This window comes from Anneissia japonica, unplaced genomic scaffold (assembly GCF_011630105.1).
Source record: "Anneissia japonica isolate Jap-2015-1 unplaced genomic scaffold, ASM1163010v1 scaffold1489_len2284818_cov182, whole genome shotgun sequence".
Taxonomy (NCBI): Eukaryota; Metazoa; Echinodermata; class Crinoidea; order Comatulida; family Comatulidae; genus Anneissia; species Anneissia japonica.
The window spans coordinates 423075-440350 of NW_022698455.1; the positions used below are offsets into that span (position 1 = coordinate 423075).

The 17276-nt window shown below is 34.5% G+C and overlaps 3 protein-coding genes across 3 annotated transcripts; all 3 read left to right on the forward strand.

Moving 5' to 3' along the window:
* The first annotated feature begins 1250 nt into the window (after positions 1-1250).
* Positions 1251-8569, forward strand: LOC117102554 (tripartite motif-containing protein 2-like). The gene is made up of 2 exons (XM_033242845.1): positions 1251-1307; positions 5313-8569. The coding sequence occupies exon 2, from the start codon at positions 5325-5327 to the stop codon at positions 7464-7466; it is 2142 nt and encodes a 713-aa protein (XP_033098736.1). The 5' UTR covers positions 1251-1307; positions 5313-5324; the 3' UTR covers positions 7467-8569.
* Positions 8570-12304: 3735 nt separating this feature from the next.
* LOC117102559 (putative tripartite motif-containing protein 61) lies at positions 12305-13361 on the forward strand. Its single transcript, XM_033242856.1, has one exon. It carries the CDS (start codon positions 12312-12314, stop codon positions 13353-13355), a length of 1044 nt encoding a protein of 347 aa, XP_033098747.1. The 5' UTR covers positions 12305-12311; the 3' UTR covers positions 13356-13361.
* LOC117102558 (protein wech-like) lies at positions 13362-14540 on the forward strand. Its single transcript, XM_033242855.1, has one exon. It carries the CDS (start codon positions 13391-13393, stop codon positions 14462-14464), a length of 1074 nt encoding a protein of 357 aa, XP_033098746.1. The 5' UTR covers positions 13362-13390; the 3' UTR covers positions 14465-14540.
* Positions 14541-17276: the final 2736 nt, after the last annotated feature.

The window sequence follows — 17276 nt, forward strand, 5'->3', positions numbered from 1 at the left end:
TAAAAGGCAGAGTCAAAAGTTATGATATCTTGGTAACCTTTTAAATCCTATTCACAGGTTTTATTCCAGAGGTGTACCAGCGGAAATTTCTCCCCTCAGGTGGAAGATAACAAAGAAAACAGCCAGAAAAAAGCTGGGAGTCAACCAGTCTAGACCCAATTACTCCAATGACGAACCTGCTTCGGTCTTTTCCTGAAACTATAGGTTGGGCCATCTTTCTTCTGATTCTCCATTATGTTTCTGCTCCTTGAGTGCAGGAATCCTTCATGTCAATTTCTCCTTTTCTCATCTGGACTTTGGTGGACTGTCAATTGTTGTTCCTTGTGATCTGACGTCCTTTTATCCGTCATAGTCATTTCTTTCCTTACACGTTGCCTGTACAGTCAGTGGCGACGCCAGTGAGGGCGCTTCCCCTATCGGTCTGGTCAAGCCCTCCCATCGGCCAAAGCTCATCGGACAGTCGGACCAAAAAAAAAACAAACCTAGTTTTCCCATCCCAGCCATTTCCGGCCATCTAGAAGTCCCAATTTAAAAAAAAAATGTTGTTTTGGGAGGAGGGGACACCACCTCCCATACCCACATCTGGCTCTGGCCTTCGGCCCTCAGATAACACTGCGCACTATAGTTACACCCAAAAATACTTAGACCTCCCAGTCGGACATCTTAGCTCCCCCCAATAAATTATATCCTAGAGCCGCCACTGCCACTGTGTACAGTACTTGTCAGTTATACTACTGATATAACAGTGTTCCTTACAAGTGTGTTAATAGTTTCTTGAGGAAACGGGTTGTTCAGCAAAGGTAAGCCAGCTGGAGGTACACATCCTGCAAATATTTCAATGCATGGTTACTGTATGTGATTTGGGGAATATTTACATGCTGATGACTAACTATAACAAGAAATCTCAATTAAGAACAACAGTTTTTTTTTCAAAACTATACGTATTGTACTGCAAGCATTAATATTTATAATGAAATGGATGAGAAAACAGCTGAAATAATTGGTAGACACAAAGGACACACTATTTGAGAGGATACTTTGGTTGCAAATCAAGAAAAAATATAATATCTGTTAACAACACAGCCAACCCCTATACTGTATAATCAATTGTTGTACTTTTATGGTACAATGAATTCTTTTTCCCATGAATAAATGCAGCTTCTCTGCCTATAAATGGTCCAGTGATTGCACATAATGTCCAAGACAGTGTCAGGTCACATGATTAAATACTGTATCAAATTCTGGAAAAAACCTCTTTTGTTAGAGTTCCACATACAACGTCAGATCAACGAAGACAATTGTAACAGGTTAGAATAACTTGTATTTTTAAATAATCTGTAAGATATTACCAATAGGTCTAGTGTGGATATACACTTGAACATTTCAACAAAATTATCATAGCGCTATTGTAGGTATTGCTTATCCAATACATATAATACAGAAAAGATCTAGCCAAAATAACCAATTTGTACCTTTAAAAATCTCTGTGGCTAGAGATACAGTATTGTATCCTAACTTCCGTTTGCTTAAGGTACTGTAAAATCGCTCGCTGTGAGCCTGTTTTCTTGCCAACTACACCTGGGCTAGGTCTGGTCTTAACCAGAACTTTAATGTGTGCTTAAAAAAAGCAGCATCATCAGTAGCAGACTTACTTGTAGCAGGAGCGGATCCAGGATTTGAAGCAAGGAGTTTCAAAATAAAAACAAAACAAAACAAAAAGCGGGTCACGGATAATTTCGAATCTGACAATGGCCAGAAATGAGCTTTCTCAAATTCTGAGGGGTCTTTTTTAATGATTTTCAAGTTCTTCAAATTTCAAGGTTACTCAATTCAAAAAAACAAAAATAGTTGGCCCCCTTGAATCTTCCTTGAGCTGCAGTATTTTTTAAAATGGAAGGGGGAGGGGTCGTCCAAAACTACTGATGATGCTGTGTTTTTTATGCACTGGTTGATATTAAAAATTAGGGCGAGTCATTGACTGGTTAAGACCTAGGCCTAGCACAAATATAGTTGTTATATCATTATCAAGGCCTCAACCTTCACCCTTCAAAATTATGTCAACCTTACCAATGGAACCTTGGCAATGGACAATAAACATGTCAGATACTCCAAGTTTTCAGTACGATCATAAACATAGATGGTATAACGCTTCCCTTTGCTGACTGTGTTAAACTACTTGGTTTTAATCATTGATAAAGACCTCAAATGGGAAGGTAATACTAAAGTTATTGTTAAAAAAGGGTAATCAGAAACTTGTTATGCTACGCTCACTTAAAGATGTACTGTCTCTTGACAATGACCAAAATCATAAAAAATAATTTTTAAATTGACTTGCTCATTTTGTAGTAACATACAAATTATTAACTTGAGCATAGAAATTATTAAATTAAAAAAATGTTTTCCCTGACTTTTTAACTGGATAATAAAATAAAGATAATAAAACACTTCCAGTGGCTGGAAGTGTTTCTATCATTTTTTCACTGTAAAATCATGGTTTTTTATGGGTAAGCATTTTTTAAATGCACTAATTTCTATGTTCAAGTTGATAATTTTTGTGTTACTTCAAAATGGGCAAGTAAATTTCAAAAATGATTTTTTTTTGTTTTTTGCAAGGGACAGTACTACATCTTTAAGCAAAGTGGGTTTAATGTAATGAAATTTGTTTATATATTTAAGATATATGTAAGACAAGTCCTTGAATATGCTGCACCAGTTTGGCATTTTGGAATCACTCTCTCACAATCAAAGACCATTGAAGAGATTCAGAAAAGGGCATGTAAAAGTATTCTAGGATATGACTACAGTTCGTATGACGAAGCCCTGACTGAGCTGGGCCTAGAACCCCTCTCTCTTTGAAGAGAATTACTATGTACCAAATTTGCTAACAAGGCATCAAAGCCCAAAAGATTTAAAGATTGATTTCCTCTTAAAAATATATTGCAAAATATGAGCCTACACAATACACACAAATTTCAGGAATACATGCAAAACTAATAGATTAAAAAATAGCCCACTCCCATCCATGACGAAATTACTTAATACTTGAATGTGAATTAGTGCAATATACACCCGAGATCGCATATTCCCTCTTCTACTTGTATTGAAATTTACCTTCCAGGGCCCACATGTGTACTAGTGTGTTTGAGTTTGAGCTGAATGTTGCAGGTTGTGAGTCGGATTGGTGGATTGGTAGGTTGTGTTGCGTGCGTTTTGGTTTGTGTAAATGTACACATGTGGACCCTGTATTGTACCTTTCATCAGCTCCTCAGTTAGTCCCAATCGTCTTGTTTTCTTTGTTTCTTGTTTCCAGATTTGTCTGTTATACATAATTTGATGTGATTTTGTAGACCGACTTTTTGATGTTAATTGAACTTAGTTTATTACTTGACTTTTTGAAGTACAGTATTAATCTTGTGAAAGTAATCAATTTTTATATCTGTAATTTTTATATTAATAGTTAAGCATTTTAACAACTTAATTTTGCAATATTTTATGTATATTTCATTTTAATGTGAACAAACATACCAAGATATATATAAAACCTACAGAGCCCTCTGGATCTGGCACTGGGTATCACAGAATTATCAGATCTTGCTAAAATTTTGTGTTTTAAACATGTCCCTAACGATTCAATAAAGAGCTACAGTACCTCAAAACTAATTTGTAGCTGATTATAACTATAAATATTCTACTCACATCAACTCTTTACTTCCATATCCATCAGGGGAAGTTGTCTGTTTGAATAGATTCAATGACAATGGGTTTTAACTTTTAATATCATTATAAATAATGTGTTTCAATATTTAATATTAATATATATATTTAAGATGTGTATAAGAGACTGTGGTTGAAACTAAATATAAGCATTTTCATGGTTTTATTTATTACAAACATATTCTTTCACCATCAATACACATTGAGGCCCTTCTTTTAGGTAAAACGATCTACCTCAAATGTTCTTTCTATTTGAGTTGGGACTATTATGTGTTCAATTAACTTAGAAGTCAAAGGAGGACAAGCACAAGTCCTCACTCTAAAAAATGCGCGTGAAGCATTTTTTTTGAGTTTAGTGCTTATATGGTCACACACATTTAAAAAAAAACTGAATATAAGCATTTTTATTATGGCTTTATTTATTACAAACATATTCTTTTACCATCATTACACATTGAGGCCATTCTTTTAGGTAAAACGATCTATCTTAAATTTTCTTTCTTGTGTTTGGGACTATTATGTGTTTAGAAGGCAAAGGAGAGCAAGCACAAGCTGTAACCCTAAGAAATGCGTGCGAAGCGCGCAAGCAATTTTTTGTGTTTTTCATTCTAATTTTGTTGGAATTGATCAAAACTCCCTAAAATGTGCAATTTTTAAAGGGAATTGGCCTACTTTGACAAGAAATGCACATGAAGAGCGCAAAATTTGCGATTTTTAGGCAATTTCAGGGGTAAAAAGGGCATCTTCAAGGGGTGGGGAAAGATTTCCCTGATGGATTTTTCCCCCTTGTTAGTTACGGCCACTGCGGAGAGTATCTGGCGGCTTAAATCAAAGGCTCTATGAACACTTTTTGAAGTGGAGAAGGGGTTGCAGGGTGTTGTGGTATCTGGTCATTATATCTTCCTTTTTATTTTTGTCTTCATTTTTCTCTTCTCTTTTTCTTTTCCCTTTCCTTCTCTTTTCCCCTTTCTTACTCTTTCACGCCCCTCTCCTCTTCTCTCTTCTTACCCAGCCCGGTATGACGGCTTGGTCAGCCCGGTAAAAACCGTCGGGGGGGGGGCAATCTTCCCCCTGCCACTGCCTGTTACGCCACTGATATTTAAATAAATTTCATTAAAAAGACCTTCACATGCCTGCCTGACTATTAGTAAACGTTAACATGTTGTTAGTAATATTAGTAATATTAATACAGTAGTATGGCCTATATTTCAACATTAGTAATGAACTGCTGTACCTTGTTTGAAAAGATTGTAATGTGCAGGGCAGTAAATTATATAATTTGCTTTCAATATTAAAACACTTCTGATACAGAATAAATGAAGTTCATCAACACACAAAATCTATACGTGCCTGTCCCACTATTGTAAATACTAACACATTTTCCCTAGTAACAATAATAATTATTAAATAATTATATTATGGCCTAATACTTAAAATCAGTAATGTACTGCTGTACCTTGATTGAGGATGATTGTAAAAAGTACAGGCCTTATATCCGAAGGTACTGTATGTTACAGTATCTGACGTAAATTATATTTTTGATCAAAAAAGATAAAACGTAATATTAATTTTCTTATTATTACTTCAAATGTTGATAGGAATAGTTCAGGATGGCTACCAGTGAATTGAATCAGTTTTTGGAAACTGTTGATGAGAATGTCCTGGAGTGTACTATTTGCTTTAAGAGACTTCAAAATCCTAAATCCCTCAACTGCTTCCATAGTTTCTGTTTGGCGTGTCTGGAAGACTGGGTTAAGACAAAGGGTAAGCTGACATGTCCAACCTGCTCAAAATCATATGCCATTCCACAAGGTGGACTTCAGAAGCTTCCACCTAATACATTTCTGAATAACTTATTGGAAACAATTGAACAAATTTCCAAAAGAGATGAGATGAAATGTGTTTGTGCAAAAGGCCTGCAGGCAAAATACTACTGCCAAGAATGTAGACATTACTTGTGCTCTACTTGTAGTGACCATCACAAAATATTGCCTATAACAGCAAATCACAAGCTGCATACAGTGGAGGACGTGCGATCAATGACTCTACAAGACTTTTCTGCTTTAAATCCACTGCTGTGTTCACTTCACAACAAACCTCTGGAGTTCTACTGCACAGATTGTAAAACTCCAATCTGTATAAACTGTACAGTTATGGATCACAGGGATGGAAAGCACAAACCAATCAGTATTTCACAAGCATTCCAAGCATTTAAAGAAATGGCTGAAAAATTGAAGGAAGCTGCTTATCATTGTGAAAACCAATTACAAGATGGACTTAAAGCGGTCAATCAATATGCTACAAAATTACAACAAAGTAAAGATACAAGTTTGAGAGATATTGACAATCATGTACAAGTAATGGTCAAGATAATCAAGGATAAAGGAGACAAAATGAAAAATGAGGTAGAGACAATCTACACAGAGAAAAAGAAGGTAAATGATGAACAAATCAATGAATTGACAGCAACAATATCTGATTTAAAAAAAAAACTGAGTTTTCTTAATCAGTTATTGAAGAGTGATGAAGCAACAGCAGTGCAGTCAAGTGAAACAATAAATACAGCACTAAACGACAGGATAAATGATATGCCAAAAACACAGCCAAGTGATAACAGACAAATTAAATTTTTAATAAATAAACATCAAATTGCTTCATTACAACAATGCAATATTGGAAATGTTACATTTGTGAGGGCAGCAGACTGCTTACAATTAAAAGGAATGGGAACTGTAACACAAGGTCAAACAATTGTTGTGAAGGTGATCAAGACAAATGAATGTGAAATACATGCAAATCAACTGAAGGCAACATGGACACAGCCTACAGGAGAAACCAACAAAACTCAAGTTGATGAAGATGATAATGGAGATTATTTTGTGACCGGTAAATGTACCAGTCCAGGTACTTGTACGCTAGATGTTAGTGCTGATGGTGAATCAATTAGACTGTCACCGGTGGTAATCAATGTAGAGAAAGAAGGATTAGTAAATACCATTGAAATACCAAATCAAGAAACATTTGTAGATGTAGTTAAGTGTGAAGATGATCACTTGTTGGTTTCATGTTTAAAAAATGAAATACTCAAATACAAGCAATCAGGAGAATATATTGGTAAGCTTACACTACCACGAAGTGTCAAAGTCCAAAGAATGTATAAAATGAAGAATGGTAACATAGCATTTAATGATTGGGGTAGAAAATGCAACACAATAATTAAAATAGATGGTCAGCACATCGAATCCTTTAATAAGTATGTAATGTTTCCGCATAGTATCCATGTGGATGAGGCATCAAATATTGTGTATGTAGGATTTACGTCAAGTATATTGCTATACAACATTGATAGTGGGCAGAAGATCATGAGCATAGGGACTAGGGGTAATCAAGAAGGTCAAGTTAGAGGAGTTTTTGACATTACCCTTACTAATCAAAGAAATGTTCTTGTATTAGACTCATGCAACAACAGATTACAACTATTTGATAATGAGGGACGGTTCATGAAAGTACTTGTCAGAGAAAATGGTATTGTGAGACCACGCGGAGTAGTAGTTGATCAGGATGACAACATTATTATATCTAGTGAACACAAAATACAGGTATTTAGTAGTGATGGAAATTTTATCAAAAGAATTGATAAAGAAGAAGATGGAATCAAAGATCCATGGGGAATATCCATCATTTCATATCATCCACGAAAAGTTGCAGTAACAAACGGAGGTGACAAAACAATAAAAATATTTAATTATTAAAGTATAATCTGTTTCCCCCACTTGCTTTGTTGTCTTCAAGGGGTGCATACTGCAGGATGTGATTCCGTCGACTAAATTCTATAAATATATAAATTTTCACACTATATCACTGTATTGTGAAAATGTTGGTATACTCAAATACCAACAATCAGAAGAATATATTGGTAAGCTTACACTATCACAAGGTGTCTACAGAATGTACAAAATGAAGAATGGTAACATAGTATTCAGTGATTATGGTAATAAATGCATCACAATATGTAATATGAATGGTCAGCTGATCAAATCCTTTGGTAAGGAAAAAATAATTCCACATGGTATCCATGTGGATGAGGCATCAAATATTGTGTATGTAGGAATTATTTCGAGTGTGTCGGTATACAACATTGATACTGGGCAGAAGATCAGGAGCATAGGGACTTGGGGTAATCAAGAAGGTCAAGTCAAAGCAGTTAATGACATTTCCCTTACTAATCAAAGAAATGTTCTTGTATTAGATTCATTCAACAACAGATTACAACTATTTGACGGTTCATGAAAGTCCTTGTCAAAGCAGGTGATGAAAATGGCAAGGTGATGAGACCATGTGGAGTAGTAGTTGATCAGGATGACAACATTATTATATCAAGTGAACACAAAATACAGGTATTTAGTAGTGATGGAAATTGTTTCCCCCACTTGCTTTTTTGTCCTCAAGGGGTGCGTAGGATGTGATTCTGTCGACTAAATTCTATAAATATATAAATTTTCACACTATATCATTGTATTGTGAAAATGTTGGTATGAAAACAAATCAAATAACATGTTCATGTTGTGGTGCAGTGGATTCGATCACTCGACCCCACTAATTAAATAAAAATATTATTTTACAAATGTATTGTAAAAGTGTTAATGTAATATAAATCAAATAAAATCTTAATGTTGGGGGTTTATTTAAATCATTTCTATGCTTATAATTTGAGATTTTATATTATCTTTTCTGTTTACTTTGGTTACTGACAGTTCATTTTTATAGAAGTATTATTACTGTAATAAATTAAAATGCACTGATGTAGCTGCTGCAACTTTATGGAGTACTCCCCCAGGGAGCTTGAGTTTGTGTTCCAATGGTGTTTAATCCAATGACGGGTAATGCTGTTCGCGAGAGGCCTTTGTTTTGGACCAGCGTCCTCTTTAGTTGACTCAGCGTTCACTTTAGTTGACTCGGCACAGTTACCGCAAGTTCTTGTATTCGAGGTGTAATCATGTCAAATTGTTGTTACTAGCTGTCAAATTTAACCTATTATGCAGAAAGTTAGTTGTTTTTAGCCTAGCGTTGTTTTAAACTTTATGACATGTATGATTCAAGTCTACCATTATGCAGTATGCTAAGCCTAAAATACCATAATAATCTATGTACTGTATAAGTTAAAATTATGTATGAGTCTTAGTTTTTGGGCAATGATAGCTCCTGTCTAAGGATAGCTCAATTGTCTAATTTTTTTTTTTTTTGATATACAATATACGAGAGATTTGCTACCTGCAGCAATATTGTTCGGATTGAATCTGAGTTATGTGGGATTACACTCTGTAAGTTTGTTTTGTATAATATATATTATATAGTATATATATATATTAATATACGGTAACCTTTGACCCTTAAGGCCTTAATTGTATTGAAAGATTTATGATACACCAAACTGTACTTTGAAGATGTCTTGATGTAAATGGCTGACACCTTCTGTGTCTAGTGAACTGAGAATTTAATACACAATACTTTGTGACACTGCATCTATTGCAGTGCTGTATAACATTGTTAAAGCAACATGATAAGTTCTTCTTTTGATGTTTGCATATCTTTGAATCTGTTGTTTGTAATTGTTGTTTCTATGATTGAATTACAGTTTTACCGCTTTGGAATAAAACAAAGAAGTATCTGTACTCAAGTGTTTGCGTTCCTTGGTTATACTCATTTGGAATATAGGGCGCCCCGGTTCCCCAGGTCCAATTACAGGTAGTAATATGAAGCGCTTAGAGGCCTTGTTGGTGTTAAGCGCTATATAAATCTAACATAATATTATTAGTAATTACAAAATAAAAAATAAAACAAAAAACTAAAAGTTACGATCCTAACACAAGATTTATGGTACCATGGAAAGATAGCTGGGAGGCAACAAGTCTATAGACTCAATTCCTCCTTAAAGAAAATTACCCAAATGACAAACCTGTTTAGGTCTTTCCTGAAGCTATTGGTTGGGCTCTCTTTCCTCTGATCCAGCATACACTCACCATCGTCTGACAACTTCTGATTAGATGTGACAGCACTTTTGCTGGAATTCTCGGTAATAGCAGAAGTTTGTTGCAATTCCTAAATGAAGAATTAATACAAATGTTAAAGCTTGTTTTCCTATAGATGCATTTATTAGCGCAAAGCGTCAATGTTTGAACATTATGCATGCACAATTTAATTTTTATGCATATTGATTTGAATTATTTGATGTCATAAAACAAGAAAAACAACAAAAAGAAAACCAATAGGCACAGTCCATAGTTATAACTGGATAGTAACCCTCTAAAGCCACAAAGGTGCAGCACCAACAAACCCTAAAAGGACCAATCCTGTGCTTTCTTCTATAAATCTTAACCCAGATTTATTTCCAGAGAGGTCCCAAAGGAAATGTTTCCTCCCAGGAGGAAAATACCAGAGAAAACAGCCAGGAGAAAATAGATTGGAGGCAACAAATTTAATTACTCCAATGACAAACCTGTTTGGCCATACACAACACGAAAAGAAAACCAAAAGTCAGAGTCAAATTTATGATATCTTGGTAACTTTCTAAATCCTATTCACAGGTTTTATTCCTCTCAGTTGGGTCAACTAGTCTAGACCCAATTACTCCAATGACGAACCTGTTTCGGTCTTTTCCTGAAACTGTAGGTTGGGCTATCTTTCTTCTGATTCTCCATTATGTTTCCGCTCCTTGAGTGCAGGAATCCTTCATGTCAATCTCTCGTTTTCTCATCTGGACTTTGGTGGACTGTCAATTGTTGTTCCTTGTGCTCTGACGTCCTTTTATCCGTCATAGTCATTTCTTTCCTTACACGTTGCCTGTACAGTACTTATCAGTTATACTGCTGATATAACGGTGTTCCTTACAAGTGTGTTAACAGTTCTTGAGGACACGGGTGTAGTTAATGTTGTTCAGCAAAGGTAAGCAAACTGGAGGTACACGTCCTGCAAATATTTCAATTTATGGTTATGTAATTTGGGGAATATTTACATGTTGATGACTAACTATAAGATAACCTCAATTAACAACAACAGTTCTTTTCAGAACCATCTATGTGGTGTACCGCAAGTATTAATATATATATATTTATAATGTGATGGATGAGAAAACAGCTAAACTATAGTAATTGGTAGACACAAAGGACACACTATTTGAAAGAAAATATAATATCTGTCAGCCAACCTCTATATATTCAATTGGACTTTTATGGTACAATGTTTTTCTTCCATGAATAAATACATCTTCGTTGCAAATGAATGGTCCAGTGATTGCACACAATGACCATGACAGTGTCAGGTCACATGATTATGTATCTAATTCTGGAAAAACCCATACCACTTCTGTCAGAGTTCCACATACAACGTCAGATCAACTGGGACAATTGTAACAGGTTAGATTAACTTGTATTTTTAAATAATCTGTAATAGGTCTAGTGTGGATATACACCTCATTTCAACAAAATTATCATAGCGCTATGCAATACATATAATTCAGAAAAGATCTAGCCAAAATAACCAATTTGTACCTTTAAAAATCTCTGTGGCTAGAGATACAGTATTGTATCCTAACTTCCGTTTGCTAAAGGTACTGTAAAATCGCTTGCTGTGAGCCTGCTTTCTTGCCAACTACACTTGGGCTAGGTCTAGGTCTTAACCAGAACTTTAATGTGTGCATAAAAAAGCAGCATCATCGGTAGCAGACTTACTTGTAGCAGGAACAGATCTAGGATTTGAAGCAAGGAGATTCAAAATAAAAAAAACAAAACAAAAAGCAGGTCACGGATAATTTTGATTCTGAGAATGGCCAGAAATGAGCTTTCTCAACTTCTGAGGGGTATTTTTTAATGATTTTCAAGGTCTTCAAATTAAAAATAACGGAATGGGGGAATGGTCGTCCAAGACTACTGATGATGCTGTGTTTTTTTATGCACTAGTTGATATTAAAGACTAAGGTGAGTCATTGACTGGTTATAAGACCTAGCCTAGGCCTAGCACAAATGTAGTTGTCTTATCATTATCAAGGCCTCTACTCAACCTTTAGCTTTAGCTTATTTGTCTATTAATTTAGCACCTGGTGGCAGCTTTTTCCAGTTATTCAATTTTGTAATTATCAGTTTAAAAAGAAATAATTTAAATATCATATTAAATGTATCTGCATTTCAAGGTATTAGAAAATCAAAATATATTTTTAAAGCTATTTTTAAACGCAATGGCTAGGGATTTGGTACCGTAAATCATCTTCTGCAGTCAACCAGTGTGATGTCTCCATTCATTTTTTCATTTTTTTTAAATTTTTTTATTTTGAAACCCCTTGCTTCAAATCCATCAACACAGCAAAATCTGTACATGCATGTCCCACATTTTCATTGTAAAAATAATAATTATTAAATATAGTATAGCCTTTTGTATTGTCTTGAGTTATATTACGATTTGTATTGTCTTGAATTCTTATAAATGGAAATAAAAATTATTTGAATTTGAAAAAAAAAAAAAAATGAAAATTATATATTCGATGAAAAAAAACTCATAATATTAATTTTCTTATTTTTAATTTAATGTTGATAGAATAGTTCAAGATGGCTACCAGTGAATTGAATCAGTTTTTGGAAACTGTTGATGAGAATGTCCTGGAGTGTACTATTTGCATGAAAAGACTTAAAAATCCTAAGTCCCTCAAATGCCTCCATAGTTTCTGTTTGGCGTGTCTGGAAGACTGGGTTAAGACAAAGGGTAAGCTGACATGTCCAACCTGCTCAAAATCATATGCCATTCCACAAGGTGGACTTCAGAATCTTCCACCTAATACATTTCAGAATAAATTATTGCAAACTAATGAACAAATTTCCAAAAGAGATGAGATGAAATGTGTTTGTGCTAAAGGGCGGGAAAAATACTACTGCCAGGAATGTAGACATTACTTGTGCTCTACTTGTAGTGACTATCACAAAATATTGCCTGTAACAGCAAATCACAAGCTGCATACAGTGGAGGATGTACGATCAATGGCTCCACAAGACTTTGCTGCATTACATCAACCGCTGTGTTCACTTCACAACAAACCTTTGGAGTTCTACTGCACAGAATTTAAAACTCCAATTTGTATAAATTGTGCAGTTTTAGATCACACGGCATGGGGAGGCAAACACAAACCAATCAGTATCTCACAAGCATTCCAAACATTTAAAGAAACAGCTAAAAAATTAGAGAAAGCTGCTTTTCATTGTGAAAACCAATTAAAAGATGGACTTAAAGCTTCCATTCACTATGCTACAAAATTAGAACAAAGTAAAGATACAAGTTTGAGAGATATTGACAATCATGTACAAGTAATGGTCAAGGAAATCAAGGAGAATGGAGATAAAATGAAAAATGAGGTAGAGGCAATCTACATAGAGAAAAAAAAAGTAAATGATGTACACATTAGTGAATTGAGAGCAACGATAACTGATTTTAATATAAAAGTTAGTTTTCTCAATCAGTTATTGAAGAATAATAATGAAGTAACAGTGCTACAATCAAGTGAAACAATAACTACAGCATTGAATGACAGAATCAAAGAACTGCCAAAAACACAGCCATGTTATAAAAGACAAATTAAATTTGTAATAAACATCAAATAGCTTCATTACAACAAAATATTGGAAATGTTAAAGAAATGAGGGAAGTTGCGGACTGTTTACAATTAAAAGGAATGGGAAATGTAACACAAGGTCAAACAATTGTTGTGAAGGTGATCAAGACAAATGAATGTGAAATACATGCAAATCAACTGAAGGCAACATGGACACAGCCTACAGGAGAAACCAACAAAACTCAAGTTGATGAAGATGATAATGGAGATTTTTTTGTGACAGGTAAATGTACAAATCCAGGTATTTATAAACTAGATGTTAGTGCTAATGGTGAACCAATCAAGCAGTCACCAATGGTAATCAATGTGGAGAAGGAAGGATTAGTAAATACCATTAAAACACGACATCAAGAAAACATTAGAGATGTATTTAAGTGTGAAGATGATTGCTTGTTGGTGTCATGTTCGAAAAATGAAATACTCATGTACAAGCAATCAGGAGAATATATTGGTAACCTTACACTACCACAAGGTGTGGAAGTCTACAGAATGTACAAAATGAAGAATGGAAACATAGTATTCAGTGATTGGGGTAATAACAGCATTACAATATGTAATATGAATGGTCAGCTGATCAATTCCTTTGGTAAGGAAGAAATGATTCCACATGGTATCCATGTGGATGAGGCATCAAATATTGTGTATGTAGGATTTACGTCAAGTGTGTTGCTATACAACATTGATAGTGAGCAGAAGATCATGAGCATAGGGACTTGGGGTAATCAAGAAGGTCAAGTCAGAGGAGTTATTGACATTAGCCTTACTAATCAAAGGAATGTTCTTGTATTAGACTCATGCAACAACAGATTACAACTATTTGATAATGAGGGACGGTTCATAAAAGTACTTGTCAGAGCAGGTGATGAAAATGGTAAAGTGATGAAACCACGTGGAGTAGTAGTTGATCAGGATGACAACATTATTATATTAAGTGAACACAAAATACAGCTATTTAGTAGTGATGGAAATTTTATCAAAAGAATTGATAAAGAAGATGGAATCAAAGATCCATGGGGAATATCCATCATTTCATATCATCCACGAAGAGTTGCGGTAGGAAACCGAGGTGACAAAACAATAAAAATATTTAGTTATTAAAGTATAATCTGTTTCCCCCCCCCTTCCCCTCCCCCAACTATCTTTGTTGTCTGTAAGGAGTGCATAGGATGCGATTCTGCCCGACAAACTCCAATAAATATATAGATTTTCAAACTGTATCATTGTACTGTATTGTGACAATGTTGATGTAAATAAAATCAAACAAAACTTTCATGTTCGGGTGCAGTGGATTTGAACACACTCCACTAAATTTAATAAAAATATATATTTTTTTCATATTAAATGTCACATTTACTGTAAAAATATTGATATATATAAATCAAATAAAATTTTCAAGTTAGAGGTTTATTAAATTCCATGTGATTTACTATTATTCAACATGTCCTAATTGGAAAATATAAGGGTGTACCATAAATCTTTGAATTAGCGCTGCACTCAAATAAGTGCTGCACAAAACATGATTTTTTTCCGCTAAGTACATATTACCCGGTGTGTAAAGAAACACTTTGAGAAACAAGGTTTTAAATACAATGTATACAGTGTTTAAATTAATAAATAACACAATTTAAGACACAAGCATTTCTTTATAAACGTTTATTTACGATGATGTTGGCCCTATTATAGGCCTACTGAACTATGGGAATACACAGGATAGGTAACATAGGAACGGAAATAAAAAAGCGCTACGGCAATATTTATTTAATAAGTGCCAATCTAAAATAAGAGCTGCACTGAAGCCTCCAAAAATTGTATAAGCGCTGTGGTGCTTATACAAGGATTTAAGGTATGCCACTTGGCCTCATAGCTCTGTTGGTAGAGCATCCAAACGGTAATCAGGTAGTCTTGGGTTTTAATCCCGATGGGATACATTTAAAAAAAATATTTATTATCAGGTTTAAATATTAAAATTAATTCTATGCTTATATTTAGGATCTTATACTACCTTTTCTTTTTACTTTGGTTACCGACATTTCATTTCTATAGAAGTGTAAACATTTTTATAGTTATTTAAAGTTACAGTTGGCCTACAGTTTTTGTATTAAAATTAATATTAACTGTTCTTGTTAGTCCTAAATGATTCATGTTGGGGGTTGATTTAAATAATTTATATGCTTATATTTGATTATACTTTTTCTGTTTACTTTGGTTTGCTGTAGTTCATTTTTACATTAGTACAGTACAGTATACAGATAACTCTACTAAACATTTCAATAGTTATTAGTGTTAAAGTAGGCCTATGTGTATTAAAATTAATACTAACTATTATTAATTGTTAGTCCTAAATGATTTTATAAGTCAGTCGTGATGTCATCATTTTTAATTTGCATGTGACTTCACTATTTCCAGGCGGGCATTAATTTGATACAGTGCCCGCTATTTTCTGCGCATCATGTGCAAAAACCTCAATGCCCCGGGCTTATATTACATTGAAATTAATATTTCATTGCTGAACGTTCTTAGGACTGTTTGAGAGGATAAAGTGAAAATTGCAATAGACGCATTATAAATATGTGCAAAAATGATTATATAATAAATCAACAGTGGCAGATCCAGGAATTCGAAAGAGAGGTGAACCAGGGAGGGACTTTCACAGACCGAGGAACCACCCACCTCAGCCCCACCATGGTTGTGGCTGAGGTAAGAAAATTTATGAGTAGGGCATCTCTAGATGGCCGGAAATTACACTCTCGCACTTCAATTTGAATATATTTTTCTTTTTTTTTCCTCAAAAAAATGAAAGGGGGGGGGGCCTTGAATCCACCTCTGCTCAAAACATTCTTTATCCAGAATAGTCATAGGCCTAATCACGAAAAATGGACATGAAAATCCAGATCACATCCTAAAAACTAAGACATACATCAGGAGCCGACTCGATGGAGTTTAATGTCATACCCAGAGAGGGGCACAGATCTGTTTTGAAAGGTGCAGGGGGAGGGTATTTTGTGAGTCGACACCCACCTCAGCCTCACAATGATTGGAGCTGAGGTGAGAAAATTTGAGGAAAAAGTACCTCTAGATGGCCAGAAATGACACTTTTACTAAAATTCATCATCATCACATCACCATTAGTCAAAATGAAGCGCCAAAAAAATTCTCATGATCTTTCATCAGGGATTTTTGACAACCATAGAGATCTTGTTAATGTGTGTGTGTGTGTGCATACCATAGAAAACAAAGCTTAAAAACATTGTCTTTGAGTATGTACTTTACATAGGCCTACTTCAAAAACGTGATTTCCCAACTACCTCAGCCCCACCATGGCTGGGGCTGAGGTGAGAACATTTGAGGAAATAGTACCTCTCGAGATGGCCGGAAATGACACTTTTATATAGTAAAATTCATCATCATCACATTACCATTATAGTCAAAATGAAACGCCAACAAATTTCTCATGATCTTTTATCAGGAATCTACTTAATATCCAAGACAACTTAGGCCTAATTATAACTTACTAAGCTTTAACTATATATACTATAGTATGATCAACAAATCACAACTTTTTTTTTCGCATTTAGCACAATTTCTTCACTTTTTATTGTTATTAATATTAATATCAATTATTACTATTGTCATCATCATCATTGTTATTATTATTATTATTACTATTAGTAGTATTATTAAACAAACATTTAAAGAAACTTACAAAAGGATAAAAACGAAATTGAACCATAGTATCGCATTTCTATCTTAAAAGACCTGGCCTGAGATTTATGGATTTAAGATTTTTTTAAATCACGCTTAGGCCTATGTGTTCTATTATGCCTATGTATAACGTGTACTGATGCATATTTACATGTTTAGAAGTATTCATTTTGAGTGATCCCAGGAAAGAATTTGTATTGGCTCAAGA

What these genes read in the sequence shown, in the direction of transcription:
- LOC117102559 (XM_033242856.1), top strand. Translation starts at nt 12,312, where the DNA reads ATGGCTACCAGTGAATTGAATCAGTTTTTGGAAACTGTTGATGAGAAT.
- LOC117102554 (XM_033242845.1), top strand. Translation starts at nt 5,325, where the DNA reads ATGGCTACCAGTGAATTGAATCAGTTTTTGGAAACTGTTGATGAGAAT.
- LOC117102558 (XM_033242855.1), top strand. Translation starts at nt 13,391, where the DNA reads ATGAGGGAAGTTGCGGACTGTTTACAATTAAAAGGAATGGGAAATGTA.